We start from the raw sequence: 24,049 nt of genomic DNA on the forward strand, positions 1-24,049 counted from the left end.
TTAACAAATGATTGTTAAGGGAATATAAACGTGCAAAGTGTAAATTTATTACAACACGATGTTTCTAAAATCTAATTTCATTTTCTCACCAATTACGTTTGAATCCGACTATAAAATGGAAGACATAATTTCTACACTTATGTAATTTAAATTGAAAATCATACAAGGTCAGTAGTATGCGTGGATCGGACCGTAACCTATGACATTGACATTTGACATTTTATTATTATAGAAACGTGTCAAAACTAGGACCGTTCACGAAGCATTTAGCAAATAAACATAAAAATACTAAATAAGTTATATAAAAATAATACAAAAAACAGTTAGTAATTTAATATTTCAACCGATTTAAATTATTTTCTATAATAATAGACTTATTATTATTTTAAAATATGAGAACTATCGACAGCATTTTTACATTGTGATTAACAAAGGAAATATTTATAAACAATGATGTGGTCCTAGATGGTAGTGTGTGTGTGAGGTTAAGAACAAAGTTAATGATATACGGAGTCATTTATGAGAGGGAAGTGGTTAAAATACTTTAAAATGAGCGGTGTAAACAGGGACGCGCCGATCGGTGTGCAGTGCTTACAACAATTCACTTCCTGGCTGTGTCCGCGCCTCCAGATAAATAGATTAAGATGGTGAGTATTTTGTTTTATACCTACAAAGATTCACCTTAACTTTTTGACTGTTATCATACTAAAAATTAAAATAAAAGCGACAATCTTTTTAAATTTTTTATGTTATGAATATGGTTGTGTAAAATGGTAAAATATTGTAATATTATCTCATTGATAACATTTTTTTTTTCAAATTATTGATATATTTATTTGCATTCTTATATTATGTGCAAGTTTTATATGTTTAATATTTAATATTTATACTTAAAACTTTTAAAAATAGGTTAAAAACGTTTTTATTTAATAAAGTATTTTATATAATAAATATATAAATAATATTAGTAACTTTATTCCTTAAAATTTGTAGTAAAAATTAATACCTAAACCAAAAAATCTCTTTTAATTCACAGTTTATGTTGACCTTGTTATCAAAGGTTAGATGAGTCAACTGCAAGTTAGTGATATTACAATGACTATTTAACTAAACATTATTTTTTCTGAAATAATTACAAGGCCACAGGTGCACGTTTATCATAGACACTACAAATACGTAATAATACGTGTATAATGTTTAAAATTGTATACAAATGTATCATTAATTAAAAAAAGATACAGGTAATAAAAAAAAATATATATTTTAGTGGTCACACTTATCAAGTTGTGAACTATTATTATTACATTTAAAAACTAAAATAATTATTCGATTAACATAGCCCTTATCTAACAGGGAAGTGATTTGTGAACTATTTACAAATTTTTATATTTTTATTTTATGAGCAAACTTGATTCCCCGGTACAGGAGATAATCCTAGTAGGGGCGTTGAGTGTGAGACGTTTTTTTTTAAAAAAAAGGAATTGATTTATGTAATTCATATATTTTTTGTATTAAATGAGTGTTGTTATAATTGTTTGTTTTCCGAATAGAGTAAACAAACTATAAATAAATGCTTCAGACTCACTGGAAGCTAAGATTTTAGAAATAAAATAAATAAATAAAAAAATACACTTCCTCAGGGATAAGCCACGGAGGGCAGTTTGAGAACACATTTGTGTGTCGGAGCTGGCATACACATTTTATTTAGATATTTACGAGCTGACCCCGCATACGTTGTTTTGCTGTATATTTTATTAACCTTCTTAATCACCCCCCCTTATAACTTAGGGGAATGAAAAATAGATGTCGTTCGATTCTCAGACCTACCCGATATGCACACTAAATTTCATGAGAATCGGTCAAGCCGTTTCGGAGAAGTCTAACTACAAACACCGCAACACGAGGATTTTATATATTAGACTAGTTGACTCGGCTAACATAGTTTCATCATACGGATGAGGACCAGATGTCCTTGATTACTTAGTAGTATGAAAAATAGCCTACGATCTATTCTGAGACCTATCGAATATACACAAAATGTTTCACAAACACTGTGTCATGACATTTTTATATATATTAGATTATGATCTTACACTTTATGATTTGTTTCTTCTTCTTCTTTAAAGACTACGGCTCTATCAGCTTTTCGCCGATGATTTTGCTTATGATTTGTTTATTTAAAAACTTATGTATGGATATATAATCTATATGAATAAATAAAATTGGAGTGTCTGTTTGTAATACAACATATACCAAAATAACATTTTTTACAATTTTTGTCTGTCTGTATGTCTGTCTATCTGTTTGTTCCAGCTAATCTCTGAAACGGCTGGATCGATTTTGTCGGGACTTTCACTGGCAGAAAGCTGATGTAATAAGGAGTAACTAAGGCTACTTTTATATTAGAAATTTGTTTATTTTGTTTTTTTATATCAATATTTTTTTTTAATTCCACGCGAACGAAGTTGCGGGCACAATTTGTTATTAATAAAATTACTAAAATTATTTAAAACTGGGGATAGATAGATTATTAAAAATGTCCGTGAAAGGTTAAGAACCCCTGGTTTAAAACATAAGTACATAAATTAATATTAGTTGTGCAAATGAAAAATACATGAAAAATAAACGTGATTACGAAAATTCCGCGGAATGTATGATATCAGAATGTTATCAAAGTGGCTTTAAATGTCTTGTTAATAAATAATGTTGATTGGTATCTAATGATATAAAGGAAGATAATATAATATAATATAAAGTTTGACTGGCTTGACACAGCAGACATTGAACCTGCAAAATATAAAATGAAAAAAATATATATATTTGGCAAAGGTGAAAGCTTAATTTGATTATACTATATAAATAAGATAAATTACATTAAACTAAAAAAAAACCTTAAGTTATATATACATAATATAATAACTAAAAAACATTATTAAAAGGAGTCCCTTTAGGCAAGGTTCCGAAGATACTGGCAGCGTTCCCCCTTTGAATAAAAAAAATAATAACATTGGGTCTCCCCACCGTGCCTCGGAGTGCACGTTAAGCTGTAAGTCCCGGTTGCTATCATGTACACCTGATAGCGATCGTTACTCATAGTAAGGAGTATATCCGGCAACCCGCATTGGAGCAGCGTGGGGGATTAAGCTCTGATCCTTCTCCTAGCTTCGCCAGCAGTGGGATATTAAAGGCTGAAACGAAATTTCTAGATAGGCATAAAGGTTGTTGGTTGTTTTTTTTTTGCCTAGAAATCGAGCGTTCAACCCCCTCCATGTGATATATCGTGATGTTTTCTCGACAACCCCCCCCCCCTTTCGATCCTCACGTGATTAATGGACGACTTCTTATTACCTGTTTCATTTTTTACTAAAGTGATTCTAGTTCTGTATCATTGAATGTTTCTTCCCAAATACAAGTTTATAGGGGGTGAAATATCTGCGTGAACTGTTGTGTTATACGCAAATGACCAAAATGGAAGCCAACTGCTCCATATCTCGGCGTGATTGTTTATTTATTTATTTATTTGGGAAACATACAATATAAAAATCACATACAATTAATTTTCTTACAAAAACACTTAATCACTAAAGTTTCCACTAACAATAATATACAGACATGTCATTTGTTAAAAGTCGTAATTTTAAATCAATTAACATAATATAAATTAAATTAACTATCAAAAAAGACAAAAAAAAAATCACTTAGATATAAAAATTTATGTGATTTATAAAAAAAAAGTCAAAAAGAGTCGAGCGTGTCAATTATGTCAAATGAAAGGATTATAATTTAAAAATAAGTCAAAGATTAGAATTAAAATTAAGATTAATACAGAAATTACTGTAATAAATCAAAGAGTTACATTATTATATCAAGAAATACATTATAATTTTTTTAATCAAAGAAAAACATTATTATTTTTTTTACTTATTACGTCCCTAACATGCTGCTTAAATGAGTTAGGGTACAATTAAAAATGTCAATAGAGTTAAATATGTCGTCATAGTTTTTACAGGACCTGAGAACAAAGATGTTTCCAGCATATTTGGTCCTGGTTACAGGGACAGAAAATAACCTTTTTGAACGCGAACTCGTCCGAGGGCATCTCAAATTAATATTTTGTAACAGAAACGCCGTTAGTTTGTATACAGAGAAAAGCGTTAAGACTTTTATGTGACACTTCCAGTATAGCTAGTTATGACAAGTAGTCGAATTAAATTGATTTATTTGAACCAAACCTTTTCAAGAAATCACGTTCTAAAATTCCATTTGACAAAATTGGCACAGTGTTGAAAGAAAAACTTGTGATTAATAATGCATCCATTAAAAGATAATGGAATGTAAACATATCCGATAGTCTGAACTACTCCGTTTACCCTAGTCCGTTTATAGTTACAATGTCCTTTTGGAAAGAAAAGCGCAATTGGATTGGTTGATACGTTATATCGGACGATGAGGCTCCCGAATCGACTAAGAATGAATAACTTATTGCATGGCGATTGTTAAATCTATGATGGAATCTGTGCACACTGGTAACTAACTATTCTTATTTAGCATTATATAGATTTTTTTAGTTTCTATATGTGATAGCTTGTTATTAGCTTTTTTTTTATTCATATTCTGTATGAGTTATAGTTATAATAAGCTGTAAGCTATCCAAATAAAATAAAATAAAATAAATAAAATAAAATGGAGAATCGAATGATCTTGTCAAGTTTTAAGTGACGTAGCATCTGAATTTTCACCAATGACGTTAGCATTTCTGCATATCCTTCGATTTACGCGATAATTATTGTCCTTTTTTATATGTACTATATTGTAAAAAAATACTCGAGGGCAAATAAAAGTTAAACAGTGAACATTGGCTATGGTAACTTTTTGTTTCTTTTATACAACTAGGCAAACAAGCGTACGGCTCACCTGATGGTAAGCGATTACCGTAGCTTATAGACGCCTGCAAAACTACAAGCATCGCAAGCGATTTGTCGACCCTATCCCCAACCAAACTAATACAGCGGTATTTTAACCAACTTTATATTAAAACACAGAGTGCCTAGTGCGAGTTTTGTTTAATCCGTCTCGCAATAACGGGCGTAAATTTTAACTTCATTTTGTACGGGAAATTCGGAATTTCAACCTAGTTCTCGCGTTTGCCGCTAGATGGCTCTGTATCGATTGTATCGTATACTATTCTTTATCGTCTAGGCTGCACTGTTTAAATTCCCATGCAAAATAATATTCACGTATAAACGCGTATCTGTCATGCTTCTGTGAATAAAACTCGCACTAGGCACTCAGTTTATATATATTTCTTTAAAAGAGTAACTGCGGAGTTTCTTGCCGACTCTTCTCTACAGAATCTACATTCCCAAGTTTCTTAACTGTAAATAATTTATTAAAAACAGACAACTATTTACAAATGTTGTGATTTTTGTTAATTTAATTGTAATTTACGATAAAAAGATTGTATTATTTCATTAAAACTTATAATTATTTTTAATTTTACAATTAAATATTGTAAGAATCTGGCAACTAAATTAAATGTCATTTAAACCAATGGGAATCGATTACAGAGGGGAGTATGTTAAGTGGGGATAATTTTTTGGAAAGCTAGAGGAAGGAACGGAGGATTCATTCTGGTTGGTGGATTTGAAGCGAGCACTAGTTCTGTCATTGGTTACTTAATCATAATATTGTATATCCAATCAATTTAATTACTTATCCATATACTGTATAATATACAATCAATTGTATTAAAAGATCAGTCAGTCAGAAAAGGTGTTTAATTTCATCACACAAATGTAAAATGACGATTCAAAATTACTTTAGAAGCCATTAGAATAATATAATTTTTGATTTTGTTTTTCCACCCAGCGACGTAGCTTACGTCATTGTTAATCTTCCCGTATCTCTCGAACTATGACCCCAAACAACATACTTCGTTCTTTTCGATCTGGGTGTCTGTCTTTTGTGTTGTCCCGGTTGTTATCAGAGAAGCCTGATAGCGATCTTTACACATAAATGAATATAATACCAATAATAATTATGCAATTCCTAGTGATAACACTTTTATTTTAAAGTCTGAGCGAGATATTTCTAGCTGTGCTCAACAAGCCAGAGAATCTATACAAATAAATAAAATCGGAGTGTATGTTTGTAGAATTAAAGTAATCAAACCACTTTTTTAACCGACTTCAAAAAAGGAGGAGCTTATTCAATTCGACCGTGTATATATATATTTTTAACCGACTTCCAAAAAAGGAGGAGGTTCTCAATTCGACTGTATTTTTTTTTTTTTTTTTATGTATGTTACATCAGAACTTTTGACCAGGTAAACCGATTTCGACAAATTTTGTTTTAATCGAAAGGTGGTGTGTGCCGATTGGTCCCATTTAAATATATTTGAGATCTAACAACTACTTTTCGAGTTATATCTAATAATGCGTTTTTACTTGACGCTTTTTTCGTCGACCTACGTTGTATTATACCGCATAACTTTTTACTGGGTGTACCGATTTTGATAATTCTTTTTTTGTTGAAAAGGGGATATCCCTAGTTTGGTACCGTGATAAGGAAACCAGGATCTGATGATAGGATCCCAGAGGAATCGAGGGAAACTCTCGAAAATCCGTAATAACTTTTTACTGGGTGTACCGATTTTGATAATTTTTAATTTTATCGAAAGCGGATGTTTATCATGTGGTCACATATAAATTTTATCGAGATCTGATAACTACTTTTTGACTAATCTTTGATAACGCGTAGTTGCTTGACTATTTTTTCGTCGATCTACGTTGTATTACTTGTCGATGTAATTGAAGTCGGTTTTTTTTCGTTTGCGAGCAAACACAATTATTTTATGTATGTTCGGGGATAACGCCGTCCTTTATGAACCGATTTTGATAATTTTTTTCTTGTTGGAAAGAAGATATCCCTAGTTTGGTACCATAATAAGGAAACCAGGATTTGATGATAGGATCCCAGAGAAATTGGTACCATGATAAGGAAACCAGGATCTGATGATGGGATCCCAGAGAAATCGAGGGAAATTTTCGAAAATCCGCATAACTTTTTACTGGGTGTACCGATTTTGATGATTTTTAATTTAATCGTAAGTCGATGTTTATCATGTGGTCACATTTAAATTTCATCGTGATCTGATTACAACTTTTAGAGTAGTCTTTGATAATGCGTATTTACTTGACTATTATTTCGTCTACCTACGTTGTTTTACTTGTCGATATAATTGAAGTCGGTTTCTTCGTTTGCCTGCAAACACAATTATTACTAAATGCATATAGAAGTATACACGGTGCATATACCAAAATAACATTTATAACAAATTTTGTCTTTTTGTCTGTGTCTGTCTGTTTGTTTCGGCAAGTCTCTGAAACGGCTGGACCGATTTCGAAGGGACCTTAGCTGGCATATAGCTGATGTAATAAGGAGTAACTTAGGCTACTTTTATTTTAGTTTTTTTTTTGTTTTATTACTCTGTGGCCTAAACAATAATTATTTCGTTTGATTCCACGCGGACGAAGGCGCGGGCACAGCTGCGTAAATAAATAAATAATGTAATGCTATTAAAATTAGGCGTTTTATTTCATCGCAATACATGAGTACATAATTGTTATTTAAATTGCATTGTTATGTTAGTCGTATGAAACATAATACTGATAAAATTGTATGGACGCGACATTGGATGACGTATTTCAAACACAGTGATAAGTCTTCAAATATTAACATTCGGACACTTTAATAACTAGCAGGAACCTGTGATTTTATCTGCTTTATTACAGACTTCAAAAAAAAAAAAAAAGATTTGAGACAAGAAAGGCCTTATAACTTACTAGATGCACCGATTTTGATGATTCTTTTTTAACGCAAGCCCCGGTCAAAATATTGACAGACAAATAGAGAGAAAAAATCATTTTTGGCTTATTATACCAGTTATATATTTATAATACACTTAGATTTTATATATTTCTTTTTTGTTGCTGGACAAAACTTCAGCGTTCGGCGACAATAGGAATCGCTTAACGCGTTTTTTTTTACACAACAATTTCGGCAAACAAGCGTACGGCTCGCCTGATCGTAAGCTATTACCGTAGCTTATAGACGCCTGCAACAACAGAAACATCGTAAGCGCATTGCCGCTTTATCCCCAATCCCCCCAAAAGATTTGGTCACCTTACACACCACAGGAATACAACACTGAAAGCCATATTATTTAGCTGTGATCTTCTGTAAGGTCGAGGTACTACCCCAGTTGGGCTCCTCCGGATTATGTCGAGGATATTTCCTGATATGTCCTACCTCAGTTAGATTGTCTAAGATTTAAAAATAAAGCCTTTTTATTATTTTGCCTGTTCCCAGGTACCAAGGCAGCATCCTAATCCTGACGTACTTCACGTACATGACGTACCACTTGACGAGGAAACCCATATCCGTGGTGAAGAGTGTCCTGCATCAGAACTGCAGCGGTCTGACTCCGCCGCCGGACGTCAGGCCGGGCGACGACCAGTGGTGTAACTGGGCGCCTTTTAGTAAGTGTTTATTAGTTTAGAACTAGCGACCCGCCCCGGGAAAGAATATAGCCATCCCATCTCTTCCCACGGATGTCTTAAAAGACGACTAAGAGATAACACAGTTCTACTACCACCTTGGAACATAAAAAGCCGACCGATGGCGGTATAACCATCCAACTGCTGGCTTTGAAACACACAGGCTGAAGAGGGGTAGCAGCGTCTTCGGTGCGACAAAGCCAGCCCTGCGGTCACCAACCCGCCTACCCAGCGTGGTGACTATGGGCAATACACATGAGCTCACGCCATTTTTGGCGCAAACTTGTAGAGGCCTATGTCTAGCAGTGGACTGTGATAGGCTGAAATGATGATGCATTTAAACCTTCCTCTGGAATCACCCTATTTACGAAAGAAAACCGTATCAAAATCCGTTGCGTAGTTTTAAAGATCTAAGCATACAAACAGTGAAAGCGACTTTGTTTTATACTATGTAATGATTAATTCCTTAAAAAAAACAAATATATGTAATTTTAATTTGTAAAAGGGAGATTTATAAGTTGCTTTGAAACTACTTGAATATCTCTTAAAAGTGAAGATAATCAACATTAAAAGTGAAGCTACCACCGATTCGGAATGTAGATTCTGCAGAGAAGAATCGGCAAGAAACTCCGCAGTTACTCTTTTGAAAAATAAACGGTGTTTTAATGTAATATTGGTAATATCTTGCACGAAATATAGCTGGTTTTTTGAATTTTCTCTCAAATTAAAATTCATTTGCTAAATACAAAAAAGAAAAAAAAAAACAGATTAATAGATTTTTATACCAAATAACTAATATTTTAAAAAGTTATCTAATTATTAAATCAAAGTAAAAAAATAAATAACCGACTTTGTCCATGTGTCACATGAAATTAAGTGCATGCGACAAAGCCAGCCCTGCGGTCACCAACCCGCCTGCCCAGCGTGGTGACTATGGGCAAAACACATGAGTTCACACTATTTTTGAAATGTTGATAAAAATAAAATGTTTTGGAAGTAACACCAGGTCTAAAGTGATGATAAAACTGTAACTGTTCTGGACATTGATGATGTTATATAATTAATTAGAGAGGGTTCTATAGTGGATTTTTCATGAAACTTGGTCGGAAACGAGTGTACGGCTCACCTGATGGCAATCGATTACCGTAGCTTATAGGCGCCTGCACCACCAGAAGCATTGCAAGCGCTTTGCCGACCCTACCTCCAGTCCCCCCCCCCCCAGGACCTCTGGTCACCTTACTCACCAACAGGAACACAACACTGCTTGAAAACAGTATTGTTTAGCTGTGATCTTCTGTAAGGTCGAGGTATTACCCCAGTCGGGTTGCTCCATATTTTGGACAGGAATTTTCCTGCTGTAACCTATACCTCCTAGCTCAGTTACACAAAATATGACGATTACAATGAGTTAGCGGATTCTGCTCAGAGTTTCTTTTAAGATATGCAGGCTTTCTAACTTCTTCCAAGATATGTAGCCAGGAGAATCGCACTTTGTACGAATTTAGAATGAAATAACAGACGGACTCTTTTGCAGGGTTCTTCATAATAGGGTTCTGCATGTTTAATGTCGTAACAGATTGGCATGAGTTTGAATTATTTTAGTATTATTATTTTCGACAAATCAAATTTATTTTAAAAGCCAATCTTGATAAATTATATTTTTCTATTTGTTGTAAAAATCCAAAAATTGTACAAAACTGGTGAGTGTACTTAATGGAACCTTTTCTTGTAGGATAAGTCAGCATATTGTCTCTTGCTTCAGTCATCGTAACGTAATGATAAAGCTAATGTCAGTGTTGTTTCAGACTCGAATGACGCGAACACCCTCCTCGGCACGCTGGACTCCGCGTTCCTCTTCTCATACGCGGGCGCCATGTTTGTTTCCGGTGGGTAATCATTTATTTGTCTATTAAAACTTTTAAGTAACTTGAAGTTAGAATTTATTATCCGCAAAAATAGATGGGCTGTATTGCCATTATCGTAAAGTGGTCACGCCGTTAAGAAACAAATATTATAGATAAATAAATATCTACACAATACACACGGTCGTATGTTCCTAAAGTAAGCAACTTAATGCTTGTGTTATAGGTAACAGGCAATTGGTATAGCTACATTTTTTTTTTTCGATAAACATACTTATAAATAATACATATATATATATAATACCCAGACTTGGGGTGGGAATCGAATCCACAACCCCCGGAGCACAAAGCAGGGTCACTACAAACTGCGCCTAGGGGTTATTATGTAGGACGAAAAAAGCCACAGGCAACCGAGAGCCCGTAGATGTTGTGACAAATACTAAAAATGGAGTACCTGCCGACCCACGGTGGAAAGGCTTGGTAGATTAAGCTCCAAATCTTTTCCTACATGGCGAAAGAAGCCTATGCCCACCTGTGGGATGTTAAAGGCATGCATTATCATCAACAGTAAGTCAAGTAAGTAGTGTTGTAGGTGCAAAAGGTCTAATGTATATACACTGTTGTTAACTTAAAAGAAGAAAAAATACTTATGCTATGTATAAAAAATATATTTTTAATAAAAAAAATAGTTATAACAGTCGGCTGTTACCTGTAACACAAGTATTAAGCTGCTTACCATAGAAACAGACGACTGTATGTAAACGTTATAAGATATTTATTTATTTTCCCAGGTATGATAGCAGAGCGAGTAGACCTGAGATACTTCCTGTCGATGGGAATGCTGGTGTCAGCGGTCTTCTGCTACCTCTTCGGTCTGGGTCGAACCCTGGACGTACATGACATTACGTACTATTTACTCGTGCAGGTATATTATTGTTTAAAGATCTTAAACTATCGTTATTTCTCGTTTTAAGAATTCAATAAGATTCTTTGACGAGTGGTACTTACCCTTCTGTGTGGTTACGGCAGTAAAGAATATAGCCGCCCCCTCTCTTCCCGTGAGTGTCGTAAAAGGCAGCTAATAGATAACACAGTTCCACTACACCTTGGAATTTGGAAAGCCGACCGATAGCGGGATAACCATCCGACGGCTGGCTTTGACATACCCAGGCCGAAGACGGGCAGTAGCATCTTCGGTGCGACAAAGCCAGTACTGCGGTCACCAACCCGCCTGCCCAGCGTGGTGACAATGGACAAAACACATAGGTTCAAGCCATTTTTGGCGCGAACTTGTGGAGGTCTATGTCCGGCAGTGGACTGCAATAGGCTGAGGTGATGAACTACACTTCTAGACCATCTATCAAGATGGAACAGATTTTAAATCGGATTTCACGATGTCTTTTAATTGCAACACTAGTATTATAAAAACTGAGAAAGTGCCACAAAATAAGTTTTCACATGAATAACGAACTTATTGACCATCATGTTACAAAATTTTGAGTTCATATCACTGCGCTAATCGATCTTGGCAGGAGTACAAAAATCCGCTTTAACGATGAGCAATTGTACTGGGGCAAAGACTTGCAGTGTAAATTACAGATATTATATGATAATATGCTGTGTGGTTACGGCATCAAAGACTATAGCCACCCCCTCTCTTCCCGTGAGTGTCGTAAGAGGCGACTAAGGGATAACACAGCTCCACTACCACCTTGGAACTTAAAAAGCCGACCGATGGCGGGATAACCATCCAACTGCTGGCTTCGAAATGCACAAGCCAAAGACGGGCAGCAGCGTCTTCGGTGCGACAAAGCCAGCCCTGGCAGGGTCACCAACCCGCCTGCCCAGCGTGGTGACTATGGGCAAAACACATGAGTTCACGCCATTTTCGGCTCGAACTTATGGAGGCCTATGTCCAGTAGTGGACTGCGATAGGCTGATGTGATATGATAACTATGCTCTCTGCAGGCGGGCGCAGGTATCGCCCAAACCACCGGATGGCCGGTCACAGTTGCCATTGTTGGGAAGTGGTTTGGCAATTCGAAAAAGGGACTTATTTTCGGACTATGGAATTCGCATACGTCACTTGGAAATATTTTGGGTATGTTTATTACTATATTATTTTAACGATATAATGTATGTACGCTTCAGCCTGTAATATCCCACTACTGGGCATAGGCCTCTTTCCCCATGTAGGAAAAGGATCAGAGCTTAATCCACCACGCTGCTCCAATGCGGATTGGCGGATATATTCCCTACTATGGATAACGATCGCTATCAGGAGTACATGATAGCAACCGGGACCGACAGCTTAACGTGCTCTCCGAGGCACGGTATAATGTATGTATTTTTGTATATTAATAATAATGTCGCTTCAGCATGTAGGAGAAGGATCAGAGCTTAATCTACCCCACTGCACAATATATTCCCTACTATGAATAACGATCGCTATCAGGTGTACATGATAACAACAGGGACCGACTGCACAAACACCTTTGGGTGTCACCACGGCAAACATCTGTATGGGTAAAACAAATGTTTGTCATTTTCGGGGATCGTACCCGCAACAGCCACAAACCAGTGTTGTGACCGTTGCGCTAACGCATTGTTTACACTTTACTTCATTAGTGATATTAACAAAAAAAAGTGTAGGAAAAGTCACAACAATACCGTTCTGCCACAAATGTGCATACCAATATACATATTAGTACTCTAAAACCCACAAAAAACAAAAATGAATCTAGCTCGAGACAAATATCTGTAATCTATAAACAATTATCATTATTGCAAAGACCATTTTATAAGTTTCATTCACAACAAGACACAGTAAGCTATAGGTAGCATTTTTAAAGGCTTAGACTAGACTTATGTTCATCAATTCAGCCTATCGCAGTCCACTGCTGGACATAGGCCTCCGCAAGTTCGCGCCAAAAATGGAGTGAAGTCATGTGTGTTGCCCGTAGTCACCACGCTGGGCAGGCGGGTTGGTTACCGACTGATGTTGAGTTTATCTAAACGTCGTTAAAACTTTTTAAAATTTTAATTGAAATAGTTCACAGCAACTTTAACTTCCGATCAATTTCGGAGCAGCCTAATTGGGAAAGTTCCTCAACCTTACAGAATATAACAGCCAAATATTTCTGCTCCTAATAGTTTGCAAAGCTCCTGGTGTCCGATCCGCTTACCATCAGGCGGACCATATCTTGTTTGCCACCATAGTGTTATAAAATAACTACAGATTAAAAAATCAGACAAATCATTCGCTCTACCGTATTGTAAATTATCTTTTCTAGGTACAATAGTGGCAGCCGAGTACGTAGACACAGACTGGGCGCTGTCCTTCGTGTACCCGGCGCTAGTGATGGGCTGTGTAGCGTTCCTAGTGTTCCTGTTCCTAGTCCCTGAACCTAGGAACGTAGGGTTGTCAGCTGATAGACAGTCGGTGAGCTTGTTGTCATATTTATCATTTTTATATGGGAGAAATAATTTGTGACCTAAAATTGGTCCTAGAGGAAGTCCGAAAGTTTTTTTTTTAGATATATTTTTAGATGATGTAATATATATTATTAGTTTTTGACTAAAAAGGTTGCTAATGACATCCCATTACAAAGACAACATTGTACATCTGTTGGTACATAAGGGATGTTTTAATAAACGGAAAACCCTAATAAAAATAAACTTGATGATTTTTTTTGTTCACTTCTCATTATACTAACACAGTTCACTGTTGAACATAGGCCTCCCAAAGTTGCTCCAAATATCCTGATTGTGAATAATCCTCAACCAACCCCCACTGGCGATCTTTTGCCAGTCTTATTGCAATAGTAGCTATTCATTTACTAAAAATTCAGTTATATTACTTTTGGTTGAGTAGATCTGCACAATTACAATTGTATTTCTAGCCAAGCCGCCAGTCGCACCTGTCTGATGATGAAGAGGACGCCTCCCAAGTGATTGTTGGTGATCAGGTGATCTTAACAACTTGTCAGTGCATCTCATATAACATTCATGGGTTTTCAAACTTTACCCCACCGTTTCCTCCTCATACTAATTTGACACTATAAAATCATATTTTACATACTAATTAACATCGTTTTTAATCTTAGTAATAATTTAGTTGACTGTATCAGTATGTAACGTCGTTCTGCTGCGCACAGGCCTTTTATTTCATATCACAATCTACCACGCTGCATCACTACGGATTGACAGATGTATTCCCAACTATGAGTAACGATCGCTATCAGATGTCTAATTATTTTCAGCGATCAATGAAATTTAGCTGGCACGATTGACTATAGCTTCTTCAATTGTAGCGCTATTTGACAGGTGGTAACTGTGTGAACCTCTGACAGCAAAATATATCTCTATTATTTGATATTCTATTATTTGATATTCTATCATCTTAATATATTTTAAAATACTTTCTTTTTGTGTAACAGCATATTATTATTTTAAATTTAATTTCACTAGTACTAAAACTTCAATATACATTTTCACTAACTCATACTAATATCACTACAAATCCCATTTACCTCTGCACGTGTACTAATACCACAATAAATCAAACTTACCTGTGTAAATGACAGTTACCTCAGGTAAATTGTATTTTGACGCACATTTGAATAACAGCATGCTTGCAGGCGGCGAGCTTGAGGTCCTCTCGATACTCCGCCAACACGGTGCCGGTAAGATATTGATATACATATATGTGGCTATGTTAGCTAAAAGTTTTACCTTTAATATAATAATAATAATATATTATGCAATATTTGGCAACAAAAGGAATTTATAATAACAGAAACAAGAAGAAGAAGTTTGGATTGTCTGAAAGAAATGGCTAAATAGCCATAAGTCCGCCCATTGTACTTCACAGTCTGTAAATGTTTTTTGTAAATGTGTTTATTGTTTAAAATGTTGTTGTGGTGTACAATTTGTGTAATAAATAAATAAAAATAAATAAATAAATAACAAGAAAGAGTACATAAGGCGGCCTTATCGCATACAGCAATTACTTCCAAACAAACTTTAGATTGAACCTGAAGATGCACGAATAGCAGAAATATCATGCTCAAAATCTAGACCGTTGTGTTCCTCTTTAAGATAACTAGTGCTCTTGTCCAGACCAGCAAATATCCGCTGCCAGTGTTTTTCTCTTATTATACAACTAGGTCGGCTGACAAGCGCGCGGCTCACCCTAATACTAAGCGGTTACGGTAGCTATAGATGCCAACATGAGAAGTACCCTCCTCAGTAGCGCTACTCACCACAGGGACACAACACTACTTGAGCCTTGAGAGCGATATTATTTTAAGGTACTTCCGCTATCGGGCTGTTCCAGATTTAGAGCAGGTTATTTCGCGCTGTGCCCTACCTCAGTTGAAGTGTATCACAAAGCTCTTGTCCCTAGCATCATCAAGAGGAAGCAACAGAGGAAACGTCCCTCTTACAACGCGGTCCCCGCCCCCATAGCGCCATCTCTCTCACACGCGCGCTCGCCATCCCCGGTGTAGTGGAGTTCTCCCTCTCACTCTTCTTCGCTAAGCTCGTCAGCTACACTTTCCTTTTCTGGCTGCCGCTCTACATCAAGTCTTCCAGTGAGTATTACTCTATACTTATTGTATATCGTAGGCCTAATTAGGTGTTGAATTAGGAAAGTAAATTTCAAGCAATGAACTTTTATTTAAACCTGCGATTAGCGTATGTCTGTCTGTCTTTATGTTTATTTGTAATTGATCTTTACCAAAAGTAATGAAAGTTAAAAATTTACCATTCCGTAAGAATCAAAAATGTATCATCATTATCATCATCGTCATTTCAACCTATTACACAAGTTCGTGCCAAAATTGGTGTCAACTCATGTGTTTTGCCCATAGTCACCACGCTGGGTAGGCGGGTTGGTGACCGCAGGGCTGGCTTTGTCGCACCGAAGACGCTGCTGCCCGTCTTCGGCCTGTGTATTTCAAAGCCAGCAGTTTGATGGTTATCCCGCTATCGGTCGGCTTTTTAAGTTCCAAGGTGGTAGTGGAACTGTGTTATCCCTTAGTCGCCTCTTACGACACCCACGGGTAGAGAGGGGGTGGCTATATTCTTAATACCGTAACCACGCAGCAAAAAATGTATATGATAACCTAAAATGGTCCTAAAATCGAACCGTGTAAAACAAAACTTGTATTTTTTTAATTTTTTTTTATACGTTAGAAATGCATATATGCAAATTTTCACGTTTTAATTCCTTGCCATATCTAATTTAAATTGATCAAACATTAAATTCATAAAAGAATTGATGCTCGACAAAATCAAAGGCTCCTCAAAATTTTGTTTAGTAATTTTCTTTGCATTTTAATATTAAAATGTCTTGCATGCACAAATTAATAGTTTAATGTTTTGATCTCTAGCAACACTGTCGGCAAAACAGTCAGGTGAGCTGAGCACGGCGTTCGACGTGGGTGGAGTGCTGGGCGCAGCCGTGACCGGCCTCCTGGCTGACTGTATCGGAGCGCCCGCCCTTGTCTGCGCTGTATTTTATGCACTCGCTGCTCCTGCGGTTAGTCTACCACTTTTCTTTTTCTTTCAGAGTGGTAAACAAGCGTACTGCCTCATGGAAAGCGGTTAACACGGTTTATGGAAGTCTGCAACACCAGAAGCATTGCAAGCGGGTTGCAGATCCTACTTCTGACTCTTCCCAGGTGCTCTGGCCACTTTACTCTCCACAGTATGACTTGTCTGTGATCTTCTGTCAGGAAGAGATACTTCTCAAGTCAGGTTGTTCCGGATTTTGAGCAAGGAAAAGAAGAGTATTTCCTACTGTGCCTCCTCTGATGAATAATATGTATAGTTGACGTATAATACTAAAATCTTTACAAAATCAAAATCAAAAACAACTTTATTCAAATAGGCTTCAAAGGCACTTTCGAATCGATTAAAAGTGATGCTTCTACCGATTCTGAATGTAGATTTTGCAGAGAAGAATCGGCAAGAAACTCCGCAGTTACTGTGTTTCCGATTCCTATTCCAGCCTGCAGAAGTTAGTTTCACGAAACTTTAGTATAATCTTGTTAGATAAATTACGGTGCATTTAAAACCGTCTCGATGTCTTTACATTTATAATTTTATTTGTAAAAATGACGCTCAATGACATTTAGAGGTCATCGTAATTGGCAAATTTTCCTAAGCCTCGTTCTGTAACAAGTTTCCTGATCCAGCTAGTGGCATACCAGTCGTGGGGAGCCAGCTCGTACGCGCTGAACGTGGCCCTGCTGGTGGCCGCTGGCGTCCTTGTTAATGGGCCCTATGCGCTCATAACCACTGCTGTCAGCGCTGAACTTGGTGAGTAGATAATAATATTTTATTTGGAGCTAAATATATACATTTTTTTAAGTATAATCTCTGCGTACGCTTGACATGGGGAGTAAGCTGGTGAATGCGTGACGAGAGCGTTATGAAAAGTGTGATCGGGCGAGGCGAATGGAAGTTGAGAGGGAGATATAAGTTAGTGAAGATAGAAATAGAGAGTTACGTTTTGTAAGTTTTACTTCAGTCGTGTGGTCTAAAGCACACTCGTTTTTGAATTTTACTTCTTAAGAATCGATTTACATATAAGGCTTCGGGTATGAAAAAATATAAAGAGTGAAATCTACTGAATGAATGATCTCGTTACGTTTCTCGTTTACCTACGTACTAGTAAAGCCATGTTATCGATAGATGGCGTTATTTGGTTGTTTTATTTATCATTTGATATGGTATTAATCTTTTTCTGAGACTAGTAAGCCTTTTTTGTGCCTATTTAGACAGTCGATCTGAAGGAGTAAACTCCAGTCGTGCGTCGGAGCTGACACACACACTTGTTTTGTTTTCTACGGGACTTATTTTGAAACACCCGATATATCGGTGACGTTGCGGGCGCCAATGTCGCGAGTGACTATAATGATAAATAGAAGTCATCGGGAGTTTCAAATAATAATTAATCGTGATAAATTCCGTATAATCAAAAGTGTTCATAATGACCGTGAAAATGTAAAAACTCGCAGCTTTCACATTCTCAATATATGCTATGTCTTTAATTTTTTCATTTCAAATCCCCAATCGGGCTGCTCTATAAGAATCATAACAGAATCTTTAAAATTTTCTGTTTATTTAAAAAATATATAATAAATTAAAAGTGGGGGGGGGGGGGGGTAGTTTCACATTTTTCTCCATAAATAATAATTCTATTTGTACAGGTACCCACAGTAGCCTAGCGGGCGATTCGCAGGCCCTTGCCACCGTCACCGCCATCATCGATGGTACCGGCAGCATCGGTGAGTAGTAGTTAACTGAGGTAGGGCACAGCAGGAATTTCCTGCTCAAAATATGGAGCAGCCCGACTGGGGTAGTACCTCGACCTTACAGAAGATCACAGCTAAATAATACTGTTTTCAAACAGTATTGTGTTCCTGTTGGTAAGGTGACCAGAGCTCCTGGGGGATTGGGGATTGGGTCGGCAACGCGCTTGCGATGCTTCTGGTGTTGCAGGCGTCTATAAGCTACGGTAATCGCTTACCATCAGGTGAGCCGTACGCTTGTTTGCCGACCTAGTGATATAAAAAAAAAAAACTTACAATCTTGAAATAAAAACATTTTTTTTTCGCCATAAGGTGACACACACACTTAACTAAATATTAATAAAAGAAAATTAAAGTAGAAAAATATTAAACAATAAAATAAAAAATTACAACTTAACATTAGGTACATTACAAACTCAGGTAATCTACCCAGTGTTATAAGCAACCTTAACTTAGTCAAAATATTAAGTTACTCAAGATTTCTAATATCTCGGTTGACATTACTTTCCTATTTTTTTCCTTTTTTTCCTAAGTCTGATTATGTAACAATAAACATAAATTAATTTTTTTTAATAAAAAAAAAAAAAAAAAAATTAAATTAAATAAACTAATTTTTGTGGAAGACACTGTGGCCTGTAACACAGCTTTTTTAAGCTAGCACGGGTCGCAGGGCTTCTTGATAATGTAAACTACATAATTTGAGCAAAATAAAAACTATTTATTATTATTATTATTTTATCCTCCCATAATTACCACCCGGTTCCTATATTCTAAATCTCTAATGACCATTCCTAATAACAAAATGATGCGTAAAGCTTACGTTGTTTTAAGTTTCGAATAAATGTTATGGAATTTAAAGTTTTTTTTTTTACATAGAAACCAGGTTGAAGTATATCTTGTTAAAAGCCTTAATTTTAACTCTAAAATCTTTATTTACAATAATTTAATAGTCAAGCCACCATCGATTCGTAATGTAAATTCTGCTGAGAAAAATCGGCAAGAAAAACAGCAATTTTTATTTAATTACTAACTATACCCTGTGCGTATTGCTACGCTTTTCTTTATTTTTTATTTAATGGTCGTACCAACTTAGAAACCTTTGTGAGTTCATGCACTATACTTTGCTGAAGATCATAACATGATCAAATGCATAATTTAAGATTCTCTAAAGGACATACGGACAAACATTCATTTATAATTATTTCATATATATTGTATAAGATAGAGATATAGATTATGAAGACGTGATTTAATAGTTAAAATTTTTTACAACATCAGGTATAGTTGATTTCATAATGTAAAACTATTCTAATTAATAGCACTCCATATATGTACATAAAAACCAATATTGTCTGATCAAAAAAATGAAACTGACAGAAAAATAAAACTAATAATAATTTAATAAAAAAAAAAATTAAAACAAAAAGGTCTATATTTATAAATAATAAAAAATAAAAATTTCCCGTACCGGGAATCGAACTCGAGCCTCCTGGGTGAAAGCCAGGTATCCTAGCCACTAGACCATACGGGAGATACAAATTTGATTGAAATAGTGAAATACTAACTTTTACAATATACACATTTGTAATTATATACGTACTAGCTGACCCGGCAAACGTTGTCCTGCCGCTAAACGCTATTAAAAAATAGGGGTTGGTGGTAGAAGGGTGAAGATTTAGGGTTGTATGTATTTTTCAATGCCAAATAAAAATATAAAATTTGGTCCAAAAATATAAAAAATATTTAGCGGTGGACTACCCTTAACATTTAGGGGGACAAAAAATAGATGTTGTTCGATTCTCAGACCAACCCAATATGCACACAAAATTTCATGATAATCGGTCAAGCCGTTTCGGAGGAGTTTAACTACAAACACCGCGACACGAGAATTTTATATATTACATGACTAAACTGTTTTAGACACCTGGCTTTGCTTGACTATATTTATAATTGATGTGATTGATTTCGACTTTATTAAAAGCTATTGTTATTATTTATTTAACATGCAATGCACGTATGTTTGTTAGGGTGAAATTTTGCAATTCAATTTAAAGCATATATTTTCAACCGATTGAGCTGAATTATTGTGTACACGTTTAGTTTACAAGACAATGAATGGTTAGCTGTGTAACATCAATCTAATTTCATGGCGGAGCACTCGAGATAGCGGACTCGTTATTATTAATGCTCTCCAACAATATGGATATCAAATGTCAGCCCTCGCTGCGACTAACTCGAAAAATAAAGTGACATCACTCAATTCAATATGGCGGACTTCTAAACATCCAAGTATTTTATACTTTCCCACAGTATGGGTATCAAATGAAAGAACTTGCTGAGTATACCAAACTGAGTAATTACTCACGTTGCATTGGTTAATCTGTACAGCGAAAACTATAAATAAAAAAATCGTTAAAAGTAATTATTCTAAAAACAATTTTTTATTTATTAGCGCAAAGAGAATAAAACTCATATTTTCTGTAAAAACTTTAACCATCGATGTAACATCATGACACAATTTATTTCATATAAAAGCTTGGCGATGTGATCTTCTGTAAGGTATCTGGTTTAGGTTCTGTGAGGTATTCCCCAGTTTCCTTGCCCCAATATATTGTGCGCTAGTTCAATGCTAAGAGCTGTCTGTCGCATCAGGGGCGGCGGTGGGCCCTCTAGTGGCGGGGGTGGTGTCCAGCGGCAGCTGGTCCGCCGTCTTCGACATGCTCATCGCTTGCGACCTACTGGCTCTGCTGCTGCTACTGAGGTTAGTCTTGTGTCTGTCTGTGTGTGTGAGATTTTAATGTATTGTCCTGTGTTTGATGAACACGTTGGTGGTGCCTGAGCCATGTAAGCACATATACACCGTCTGTATATGGGTTCGATTACAGTTCGGGATGGATATTTGTATTTGTACAAATATTTCTTTACGCTTTGGATGTCTGTTATTGATAGCACGTTAAGCTGTTTATCCCGGTTGTTATCATGTACCTGATAGCGATCTTTACTCATACTATACTCATACATCTTTACTCAATATGTCCGCCAACCTGCATTGGAGCAAGCATCGTGGTGGATTAAGCTCTGATCCTTCTCCTACATGAAGAAAACTGCATATGCCCAGCAATGTGATGTCACAGGCTGAATTTTAAACGATTGTATGACACCAAAATAACCGGTAATACCGTAGTGAATTTGCCCTCCATCGCTCTCACTATTTGACCAGCGTGGTTATGATTTCAATCATATTTGTTAAAGTAATTTGCCTATTACAATTTACCTTAAAAAAATCTTCATTTTTTTTTACCAAAAATGACTAAGTTTCTAAAAAGTATATATTTTGATAAATAGTAATTGATTGAATATTTTGTCTGTTTCACAGGATAGCAAAGGTAGAGGTTGTCAAAATATGGCGCGAAAGGAGATTGTCATCGCCGCGGTCGGTCCGCATCGAGTAACAGACAGTATTACATAATAGTTTAATTATTATTAAATTTTAGCAAAATTTAACTAAACGAATTAAAATAAATAAATAAAAACCATTTTATGTCATGGTGTCCAAAAATTTTTTGTAATTTTTATTGACAGAAAGAATTGTAAAAAAAAACTATATGTAAATAAGTAAATAAAAAATTAAGTAAAACATGTTTTTAAAGTGCTGACGAACTGCCCTCTTTTTATTGTATTTATTTAATATTGTGATATTAAATTTATATTTTAAACAAGCGTTTATAGAGAAAAAATAAAATTGTCGATGGCTTTATTTTGAAATCTTTTTCTTTAATTTGCCTATTTTAGTATTTTTTTTTTGATGCGTTTTTAGGTTTTGTTAATTCAGTATGAGGAACTATATATACTACAATACTATTACAGAAATACGTTATTTTTTAAATACTTAATAATTTTAATTCGACAAAGGAATTGATCTATTATAAACAATGAAAAATCTTCAGAGCATTTTTAGATCGATAATAATAATTTTATAAATAGTTTGGAAAATCCAAAAGTGCACACCTCCATTTATTAGATATTAGGTAATTAATTTATTAAGTTTACCACTCATAAAAATACAATTTATAACTTAGTTTTCGTATAGTTAACAATTTGTTACTAGCTGAAAGATAATAAAAAAATACATTGTAAAAAATTTAATAATTTTTCAGCCTTCATGTTCATTATTCTTCTAAGTTAATAGTTTTCTGACATTATAAAAAACAGCTATTAGGATCTTCTCACGTTCTATGTGGGAAGTAAAAAAATCTCCAACAATCCTTGTAATTACATTTATTTACAGCCACCAACGTGAACACTTCGTAGTTCTCACTGTTAAAGTGTTCTTCATAACATCCAATCAAGGAATGAATACCATCTGTTACAAGCAGTACATTATATAATAGTATTCAAAAAGACTTCAAATGATATTAAATATATAGTTTGATGAGTATTCTGTATAAAAGTGTATTTTATAGCATATTAATTGGTTTGTTATAAAAACAGCGCTTCGCGTACTTTTCATCTGAAGAATAAAGCACACCTTGGAGTCGTGCAAAATTTTTGATAAATGCAAAGTTTTTAATAATTTATTGTGATAAAAATAGTTAAATGTATGTTAACACAGTCATTTCAATATATACAATAGAAATTTTAAAGACAAATTTAGCACTTTAAGGACTACGACCCAGCTTAGGTTTAAACTACTTTTTATTCAACTCCAAAGGATTGCAATTCCAGTTTTTTTGAACTCATATTTTTTACTGGGTGTACCAATTTTGATGACACGTTTTTTATGTAAAGGTGGTGCTTGTCGTGTGGTCTGATTTGAATTTAATCTTGAATGTTATTCCTTATATTGTGTATTTTACTATACATATCGGTGTAAGTTGATGTAAATTTTTTTTTTGTGCATAAGAAATTACCAATTACGTTTCAAGTATTTTGTAAATAATGTATAAATAAAAAACACGAAACAGATTTTAAAAACTTTTATTTACTTACGAATAAAATAAAATTAACTTACAATAAATTATTTTCAGAATATTTAAAACTTTTTCATTGCATATAGGTTTATTATAAAATAACATTATGTAGCTAATAGCTTTCATTATTGGCATACTTTTTTTTTATTCAAGGGGTCATCTGTAAATCACGTGATTATTAAACAAGTCTTTAACTTCGCCCCTACGCCTGCTGCGAAGTATGTAGCAGTTTTCAGAATATTATCTTTCAATACTGGTAAAATTTGATAAAATTTTGTAATATCAACCATTGTGATACAATATTCTAGAGGTTCTGGGCCGCGGGATGTTTGTTGGTT

The 24,049-nt window shown here is 35.1% G+C and overlaps 1 protein-coding gene and 1 non-coding gene across 2 annotated transcripts; one reads left to right on the forward strand and one right to left on the reverse strand.

The window, feature by feature from the left end:
- The first annotated feature begins 508 nt into the window (after positions 1-508).
- LOC123668180 (glucose-6-phosphate exchanger SLC37A2) lies at positions 509-22,280 on the forward strand. Its single transcript, XM_045601970.1, has 14 exons — positions 509-647; positions 8,371-8,540; positions 10,364-10,444; positions 11,212-11,345; positions 12,389-12,521; positions 13,714-13,862; positions 14,323-14,388; positions 15,061-15,105; positions 15,828-16,014; positions 16,816-16,964; positions 17,623-17,746; positions 18,640-18,717; positions 21,394-21,502; positions 22,118-22,280. Exons 1-14 carry the CDS (start codon positions 520-522, stop codon positions 22,191-22,193), a joined length of 1,629 nt encoding a protein of 542 aa, XP_045457926.1. The 5' UTR covers positions 509-519; the 3' UTR covers positions 22,194-22,280.
- Trnae-uuc lies at positions 20,201-20,272 on the reverse strand. The gene has a single exon. It is a non-coding gene; the product is annotated as a tRNA-Glu (tRNA).
- Positions 22,281-24,049: the final 1,769 nt, after the last annotated feature.

Source organism: Melitaea cinxia, chromosome 30 (genome assembly GCF_905220565.1).
Source record: "Melitaea cinxia chromosome 30, ilMelCinx1.1, whole genome shotgun sequence".
Classification (NCBI taxonomy): domain Eukaryota; kingdom Metazoa; phylum Arthropoda; class Insecta; order Lepidoptera; family Nymphalidae; genus Melitaea; species Melitaea cinxia.